Source organism: Fulmarus glacialis, unplaced genomic scaffold, assembly GCF_000690835.1.
Source record: "Fulmarus glacialis isolate BGI_N327 unplaced genomic scaffold, ASM69083v1 scaffold1780, whole genome shotgun sequence".
NCBI lineage: Eukaryota > Metazoa > Chordata > Aves > Procellariiformes > Procellariidae > Fulmarus > Fulmarus glacialis.
In genome coordinates, this window is record NW_009186868.1 from 323 (window position 1) to 9,902 (window position 9,580).

At 38.4% G+C, this 9,580-nt stretch overlaps 1 protein-coding gene across 1 annotated transcript in view; it reads left to right on the forward strand.

The window, feature by feature from the left end:
- The first annotated feature begins 58 nt into the window (after window positions 1-58).
- Window positions 59-9,580, forward strand: part of DHX35 (DEAH (Asp-Glu-Ala-His) box polypeptide 35) — a 31,346-nt gene continuing 21,824 nt past the window's right edge. The window contains exons 1-8 of the mRNA XM_009572802.1: window positions 59-414; window positions 1,652-1,829; window positions 2,206-2,298; window positions 3,339-3,416; window positions 5,770-5,874; window positions 7,522-7,583; window positions 8,199-8,268; window positions 8,824-8,883. Coding sequence (XP_009571097.1) covers window positions 59-414; window positions 1,652-1,829; window positions 2,206-2,298; window positions 3,339-3,416; window positions 5,770-5,874; window positions 7,522-7,583; window positions 8,199-8,268; window positions 8,824-8,883 — 1,002 coding nt within the window. The remainder of the gene's footprint in view (window positions 415-1,651; window positions 1,830-2,205; window positions 2,299-3,338; window positions 3,417-5,769; window positions 5,875-7,521; window positions 7,584-8,198; window positions 8,269-8,823; window positions 8,884-9,580) is intronic.

Consider the following 9,580-nt stretch of genomic DNA (forward strand, 5'->3'; position numbering starts at 1 on the left):
GGTGATCCTGGGAAGGCCATATCGGGGGTGATCTGTGGGCTCCCCACACCAGGAAGACATGGACTTACTGAAGCAGGTCCACAAAGTGAAAGGCCACAAAGATGATTGCGATATTGGAGCATGCGACATGCCAAGGGAGGCTGAGAGAGCTGGGACTGTGCAGCCTGGAGAAGAGGAGTCTCAGGAGGATCTTTTCGATGTGTATAAATACCTGATAGGGATGTGCAAAGAAGATGGAGCCAGACTCTTCTTCGTAGTGCCTACTGACAGTACAAGAGGCAATGGGCACAAGCTGAAATATGAGAAAGTCAGCTTAAACATGAGAAAAAATCTTTTCTACTGCGGGAGTGACCAGGTTCTGGAACAAGCAGGCAGGCAGGTTGTGGGGTCTCCAACCCATCTGAACGAGGACCTGTAAGTGACCCTGTGGTAAGCAGGTCTCCAGAGTTGGACTAGAAGGTCTCCAGAGGTCCCTCCCAGCTGTGACTCTATGATCGTTCCCTCGGGCTTTGGGCAGTTGTATACCTTCCCATTCGCTTATCCCAAAGGGGAGCTTGGTGGGTCTGAGTTTGGCAATTTTTTTTAAATTGGCCACTGCGTTGTGGTATGCTGTGGTTTGCAAAGCTATTCCAGAGTCAAGATTAGTTTAGCAAACAGCTTCTTAATCATTTGAATATTATAGTAATATGTGTGTATAAACAATATGTGTATATATGTAGTAATATATTGACAGTTGTGTATTAAAAAAAAAGCGTAGAAAATGCTGTGAAGGAAAATCAGTGGGTGATGAGAAGCAATATCTGTTAACTTAATTGATTTGTTAAGATCCAGATATTCAAGTCCCGGGTTCTTAACATCCCCATCTGTCCTGGAGAGTGAATAGTTACTGGAATCATTGCTAATCACTCTTAAAGTTGGATTAACTTGCTATAAAACTTGCTTGGCAGCTTTGAATAGGGACTAACTGTTTTTAAACATTGGAAAAAGTGAGAAAAGCCCAATCAAGCAAATCCTACAAAACAAGGGAATCCTTCTCTTTGCTCTGAGACTTTCCCAGTTGAATCTGCAGCTGGACATGATGCGTTCTGTTACTGAGATGAGTTTTTGTTTCTAGTTTACTTGCATGATTCAGCATTTTCGGTTGTCAGTAGTTTTATGGTAACCTGCAGCAGTAATAGATCAAGTTTCAGTTACTGAGATAAATTCAGATCTGAAGTGAGTGGCATATCTCATGAGTGGGCAAGGTTGAATGTTTAGACAGTTGATGTTAGTCAAGGGAAGTTCTGTTACATGTCTGACTGGCTGGCTTAAAATCCATGGACATACTTCTGAGAAAGACTTTGAAGATATATCTGAACTGTTGCACAGAAAAAGAAGAAAATTCCCAAGATCTTGCTGTATATTTTTCCTATGTGCTTTTTTCCTCCTTTATCTTCTTTTAAAAATTCAAATACTTAATCACATTAGATTTTTTTTTTTTTTTTTTTACCAGCAGGAGACACATATTTCATTCGAAAGAATTTCTGTGTGTTTACTGTTAGTAAATATTTTTATTCTTTTCATAGAAAAGTTAGTCTTTTGATATATGCTGCTACCCATGATTTTTCTTTGTAAGGAACCTATTTATTTTGGTTGTATTGTGATACACTAGGCAGAAGTGTGTTCTTCCAGTTAAAATTAACTTATGTCATCTAGGCACAGAAGGTCCTGGTGTCAGTGTCTCAGAGGAGAGACAGAGTCCTGCTGAGAGTAGTGGCATAACCATCATCTATAATCCTTATGCTTCCCTTTCTATTGAACAACAAAGGCAAAAGCTGCCTGTTTTTAAGGTACAGAAGTTCTTTTTGGTATATTAAATCTGTTGCACGATGTCTGGCTCTTGTGCCTTTTTTTGAAAGAGCAGTGTAGAATCACTTTACAACATAAAGCAATAATTTTATGACCTTGCTCTTTTTATTTGTTGGAATTGGTGGTCCTGTTTGACAACTGTAACTGACAGTTTTACAGGCTTTATAGTTTTATGTTAATTACTATATGTCGTGCATGTCATTTATAGATTTTAAAGAACTGTTTAGCTTTTGGCAGTAAACTCCATGTAAAATGAATTTACTGTATCTGTTAGATATGTAAATATTGTCATTTTAATTATTTTCTTATTTTTGTACACATCTGGTTTTGATACTTAAGTGTCATCTTCTCTTTCAGCTAAGAAATCACATACTTTATCTAGTGGAGAACTATCAAACTCTGGTGATTGTTGGGGAAACAGGTTGTGGGAAATCAACGCAGATTCCACAAGTAAGTGTCTGTTTAACTTGGTAAAATCAGGTATTCCTTCAGGGGATTTTACATGAAAAGTTAAACCAGTAATCCAGAACTGCACTGTGAGAATGGAATTCACCTATACTCGTGTGTGTGACCAAAAGGAGAGAAATATAAGGCTTCATATTAGATAGCAGGAGCTGGTATATCGGTAATATAAAACCTTCTTGCACTACAGGAAAGGACCATACAGAACAAATAAGTTTATGCTGGTACAAATAGTAGTCACTGTACTATAGTAGATGTTTATTACTCTCTCAGAATCATGTTTAAAATTTTGTTGAGAGTATGTTTCTTAAGAAGGAAAAAAGGTACGATTTTCTTATGAGCTTTCCTCTTGGAAATTTTTGGAATATTATATATTTTTGTGGTTTTGTAAAATTTTCTCTCTTGTGATGGGAATGAAAAAAGTCTGAGAATGTTTCAAAATTCATTCCTGATTTTAACTTTAAAAATTGCAGACTAATGATGAATGTCATCTGCTTCAGTGTGAGCGCAGGGTGGTGAAACACTGGCATAGGTTGCCCAAAGAGGTGGTAGATGCCCCATCCCTGGCAACATTCAAGGTCAGGTTGGATGGGGCTCTGAGCAAACTGATCTAGTTGAAGATGTCCCTGACCATGGCATTGGGCGTGGACTAGATGATCTTTAAAGGTCCCTTCCAACCCAAACTATTCTATGATTCTATGACTTGTGCTGCTTAACTTTTTCCCTTAAAGGGGTTTTAAAATAAAGGAAAGAAAAGAAAAAAATGAAGTAGTTCAAAAATACTTAAGACCCAAAGAACTGCTCTTAGATGCTTTCTGAAAGCTTATGTGCTTAGGAAGTAGGTATTGTATTATATTAGTTTTAATGGTGAGATTAATAATGCACAAAATCTCCAAGTAACTGATTTGCCTAAGGTCATGCATCAGTTAGTGTCAGAACCAGGAAAAAGTACGTAGTGTGGAGAACTAACACCTTGCTGTAGTCGCAGCATGACCAAGTAATTTCTTATCCTCAATGTTTCTTTGCAGTACCTAGCAGAAGCTGGCTGGACAGCCGAAGGAAGAGTTGTTGGAGTGACGCAGCCTCGTCGGGTTGCTGCTGTTTCAGTGAGTTTCTCTGTGTCCAGATTTTCCCAGTTTGTTGTCATTATAACCTCCAGTTTATTAGCAGGTTTTGCTGAATAGCAGGAATCACAACTGCATGAGCTCCTGAATGAATAGATGTTTCTGCTTATCTTCCTCACAGAATTGCTGGTACTATATGTTGAATTCAACCTGATTAGTAGGTCTTGCCAAAGACTCCAAGTCCAGAATTGCAGATGTAGAAGCTCTGAAATAAAATTGAGTGGTATCAGCAGAACTGTGTACGGAAGTTAGGGCTGTGCAGGGTTGAGTTATGATTGACTCTGGACTAGAACTGTGCTTGTGTGACCCTTAACCTCTTTCACAAAGTGAAGTAGTGATGTAAATCTGTGTGTAGTAACATAGCCAGTGGAAGAAAGAGGAGGTTGTGTATCTCTTTCTAGCAATTAATACCTAGTTGTCTTGAATCTTTTTTCCATGGTTTTTTTTTTTTTGTGGTGGTTGTTGTGGGGTTTTTTTGTGTTTCCCCTTGTAAGAGTATCGGGGAGAAGAAGAGGCAATTTTATTGTGAGAAATCTTTTCATGTACATCGTATGTCTAGGAGAGCATAATGTCAGCTAGTTGTACTATGAGAGGAAGAAGAGGGGATACTGAGGGCAACAACTTGTACTTTCTGGTAATAGTCTGCACAGAAAGCATCCTGCTGCCAAACACTGGCTTGGTGGGCTGAAGTTTCTGCTGTAGCATTCTTTTTGTACAGAAAACTGAGGTGCCATTTTGTAATCCTCGTTTTGCCTGTTCTTTAAAATGTATTAAACTGTACCTGCAACAAATCAGCTTATGCCTCTGGTAAAAATGTAGTAGACTGAACAGCTGTACAACTTGCCGTTTCATCTCATCCAGTATTCTTTGACCAGATCCAACATGGTTAAGGAAACAGTCTCTAGCAGTGATCTGCATCTTGTGCTTTGGGCAGTCTGCCTGCAGTGTCCTTCCTTTTCTCCTTCATAGGACATCCAGCTGACAGTGCACAGTTCTGCAGGAGATGTTGTGTGTACTGCAATGATTTCTCACTACAAACTTACTTCTCTTTTCCCTTTGACGTCTTAACACGTTGTTTTTAAGCCTAAAATAAAAAGATTACTCAATTAGAGCTTAGTATATAGACACAGTAGGATTTTTCTTCAAGAATGTTGTTGCAAACTGCCTGGACTGTATGGCTGTTGCAGGGAGATGAGAGATACAGTTGATGATTTATTGCTTTGTCTTGAACTGAAAGTGATCTTTTATTTTAATTGGTGCTTATCTGCTTATCTGCCTTCCCATCTAGAGTATGGGGGTTGTCAGAAGTAAAGACACTTCACCTTATGCAGAGGCATAAGGTGTAATTTAGAAATTCCTGAACTTATGCTTGCATTACCCGGACTGACAATTATCCTGAATGCTTGGACTGAAAATGATGGAGTGATAAGATTCCAAGTGCAGTCTATTACCCATACTGACAATTATCCTGAATGCTTGGGCTGAAAGTGATGGAGTGATAAGATTCCAAGTGCAGTCATGAATTCACTGCCTGTCGGTATGGTTTAGAATATCACTCAAATGGCGGAAAGTAGCTTGCTCTTGGAATTCTACTAGGACTAACGTATGTATTGTGGAGTTTTATTGTGTCTTTAGCTATTAAATATCTTCATAGCTTGCTATGGCCTGATAATACCTAATATTCTGTAAAATAAGTCTGAATAACTCAGAATTTTTAGCTAAAGCAGCTATTGGCTTAAAACTGCCTCAGGGTAGTACTGTTCCAAACACTGTTGCTTCTTTTAATTATTCTGCCAGTTCTCTGTCTGTTTTCTAAATAAAAGATTCTGTATTATGAAAAGTACAGTAGCATCTTTATTTAAAAAAAAAAAGGGTGAGTAAGTTCAGGGACAGATCAGCTTAACTGTTAACTTTTTCTGCATGCCATATACCTGTACTCTTTTCCTTTTTGCATGCCAATTGTGTTCTTAAATTGCACTCGCACAACTGCTGGTACGTGGCCCTTCCCCAGCGTTGTGACTGGTTGGGTGGCTGCCTTTGTAGGTCTGTTGGAGTACTTATCACAGAAAGGTACCTCTGTAGCTTTCCTGAGTAGAAGCAGTGTGAAACAGATTTATTAAGTTACACTAAAACATTTTAAAAGTATTTACCACTTGTATGTTTCAGTATGCGCTGTTATGTCAAACAGAATTTTGTGTTTGAACGAGAACAAATAATTCCTTGGAAGCATTGGCTCTGTTCCTGTTTTGATGCCAGTTCTCTATGGACAAAATAACGATACAATGAAGAGTTGTGCTGTGAGCTGTCTCTTGTTTATAAAAATCTCTTTTCTCAGGTTGCAGGCCGAGTTGCCGATGAAAGAGGTGCAGTGTTGGGGCATGAAGTTGGATATTGTATTCGGTTTGATGACTGCACGGATCCACAGGCTACAAGAATTAAGGTGAAACATTAACATTATGTAGTTACTCTGAAAGGCTTAGCTGAAACTCTTCAAGTACTTTTGAAAAATTAATGAGAACCTTGTGATGCCCAGTAAAGAGAATTGATAGCATTCCAGTTTTCCAGGTGGGTATTCCAAAAGTGTGCCTGAAATGGCTGTGGCTATGCAAACCTTCATAAAACGAGTATGTGTTTTATTCTGTAGTCTGGCAGCCACCACTTTAAAACTAAAGGAGGTTTTCAAGGTAGGTATGGCCAGATATTGGTACAGTGCTAGTGTGACCTGATATGTCACTCAAAGTCATAGTGAAAGGCTGCAGTGAATCACAGCTAAAGTATCCTCACGACCCTAAAAGTAGATTTTGATTAAAAGCGCAGATAAAATATAAGATGAGTAGGCTAACTGAGAGTCATTTGATGTGGATTAAATAGCAAGCTTTGCAGCTGTTCTTTAGTGCTGTGAGCAATATTAATGTTGCTTGTGTTGGTACAGATGAGAGTTTGCTTTAGTCTTGCTGGAATAGCAATGATGAAGAATGAGACAATTTACTTTGATTTTTTTTTTCTGAGGCTAGTAGCCCTTTTAAAGTGAAAGAAATGGAGACGTTTGTTCATTAAATGCAGCTGAAATATTTTTTTTTATTTTGAGCGTGATGGTTAATCCTTTGGAATTGGAAATTTGGAGGTTTTTACCTTGCACACGAGTTTTTGCCTAGTTCAAGGCTACAGCTGGAGTCCCAGGTCAAACTACTGTTTGATGGCTACATGAAAAGGAGGCTGAGGGGAGACCTTATCGCTCTCTACAACTACCTGAAAGGAAGTTGTAGCGAGGTGGGGGTCGGTCTCTTCTCCCAAGTAACAAGTGATAGGACAAGATGAAATGACCTCAAGTTGTGCCAGGGGAGGTTTAGATTGGATATTAGGAGAAATTTCTTCACCGAAAGTGTTGTCAAGCATCGGAACGGGCTGCCCAGGGAAGTGGTCGAGTCACCATCCCTGGAGATATTTAAAAGACGTGTAGATGTGGTGCTTAGGGACATGGTTTAGTGGTGGACTTGGCAGTGCTAGGTTAATGGTTGGACTTGATGATTTTAAAGGTCTTTTCCAACCTAAGCAATTCTATGATTCTATGATTCTACAGCTGGTGGGTTTCCACTGGCTGGTAGGAAGAAAGTATTAAATTAAAATGTTGCATTTTGTTGAAATGTTAAGGTTTGTGTTCTGGTCAGAAGTGTGTGATAGATGTTAAGTAGCCTACTTCAAGAGGGTCAAGACTGGATTGACACAGAATGTTATTGGTAGAGCAGGTTTAGCCACACAGACAAGAGTGAAGAAAGTTCTATTGCCATGTTCCAGTGCTGCCAATCTGTTATATTTTTTCTGTTATTATTTTCAGTACAAAACCCCCTAATTTTAGAAGATTCAATACTGATTAAAAAGCAATCACTCTGCTTATCTCTGAGTTAGAACTCAGAAATACGTATTTGGCTTCCATAGCTGAAAATTGATCAATTTAACAGATTGTTAGAAAATTAAAGGCAAGGAAAAATTCAGGCAAAAGCCTGTAAAATCATCTTTAAAAATCACATGGGTGATCAAGACTACCTGGTAGGGTTTTTTTTACATTTTTCTTTGCATTCACTTTTAGTTTCTAACTGATGGTATGCTGGTGAGGGAGATGATGGCTGATCCTTTATTAACAAGATACAGGTAAGGAAACATGGAGTGAATGCTTGCTGAAGTGTAATTTGGTAAACAGCTGCATTTTTTTAGACTGAGGTGTGGTTATTATAAATTAAATACCAAAAGATGTGAAAATTATTTTAGGAGTTTGACTTCTTTATGTTGTAAAGACTGTTAGAAAATCAGTTGATCATTGCAACACCAAACCCAGCAGGATTTGGTACTGTGGTTTTGGAACAAAAGCTAAATGGGCCTCATGGAGTCTGAATTGTTTCATTTACTAGTTTTAAATTCACTTTTTCTTTCTGATGCAAATAAAATAAAAAAAAAAAATCAGCAACAAACACAGGCTATTCTGGTATCCAGAAAACCTAAGCATCTATGGTAAAGACAGACCTTTTTTTTTCTACCCCTTTCCAAAAGCTAGCCTGAATAAAGAACAGTATGTATGTACCACATGGTGTTATCTACATTTTTCTCCCTACTTCATCGCTGTGCTTTTTTTAACTTCCACAGTTTTCTAAGTGGATGTAAACAGAATCAGCAGCAGATTTCAAATATTTCTTCTAGAAGACAGGAAGACACTGATTAGAGCATCAATTAAACCATTTCTGAAATCTTATCTTTCTGCTTTATTCACAGTGTCCTCATGCTGGATGAAGCCCATGAAAGGACTCTTTATACAGATATTGCCATTGGCTTACTAAAAAAGGTTATTTTTTGTAATGTTCTCTGTAACTGTTTTCATTTTCATCCTTTTCGTTAAACCTCTGATCCTGATGGCAGATTAGTGAATCCATTTGAGAGAGGGTGATTTCTAGTTCCTCATTTATCTTACAGCCTATTGTACATACCCAGCTATTTACTTCAGACATCTGACATTCAGGATCCTCTATTTCCTCCTCCTGATGATGAAATGTCTCCTTAGATGATATTAGCAAAAAGGTAGTCTTCATTCTGCTGCTGCTGATCATGTGAAGTTGTTGTTCACTTTCAACCTACTAAAGATCCGACTCCCACCAGAAATTAAGAGTAAGCTATAATGATTACAGACTGAATGCCCTTAAAATGAATATATAAAACTCTAAAAGTCATCAGGTTGTTAGATCTATGGGGTGATACAGGTGCTTCAGTTCATCAGCTGTCTTGTAGTTTCAAAGTATTTTTAAAGAGAAGTTACTGGTAATCTGGATGCTCTAAAACTTGGTTCTAGCCTTATATCTCAGAAAATAGTTTTTACTCTGGATGTTCTTTGTCTCTATCCTAGGTTCAAAAGAAGCGTGGGGATCTTCGACTGATTGTGGCTTCAGCCACCTTGGATGCAGAGGTATAGCTCGCAGATTTGGTTTGAAATGAGGTGACCTTAAGTGGCAGCTCCACTTCTATTTATGTACAGCTTATCTTCTGTGCTGCATGCTGCTTGCTTCTTGTGAAGCATTACTGCTGTTTGAGTGGTGAAGAAGAGAGGAAGGAGTACAGGAAAAAAATCTGCTGTAGTTAAGTTGCTGTGTTTGATTTTCATTTTGTATTAGCAAACTTTTTTGGAAGTGAATTTAAATATGATCTGCTTTTCATATATTTATGCCTTTTTTCCTCTTATTGGTATTGTTGTATAAAAAGGTGTTCTCTTGGCTTAATGTAGTCTAGGAAGAGACATTGGGTTAGGTCTGTTTTGCTGATAGCAATAATTTGAGACAACTGTAGACCAGTAAAAATAAGTGATAAATGAGTAGATTTAATTTCAGCGAGATCTTCCTAGTTCCCTGATTGACTTGTGGCCTGTGGAAACTTACGTAACTTACTAAAAACGTTGTTAATTTAATTTTGAGTAGGAACAGAAGAAATGCTCTCCTAGATCAGAGCAGTGTTTCATCCAGCCCGGTGTTCTGTCTGTAGCAGCAGCAACAGGAGATGCTGTTTAGAGGGAGCATATGAGCCTGTCCACCTGCTGTGGGTCCGTTCTCTTTGAGCTGCTTCAGCATCTGCAATGGTTGTAATAGAGATATTGGACAGTACATTCCTGC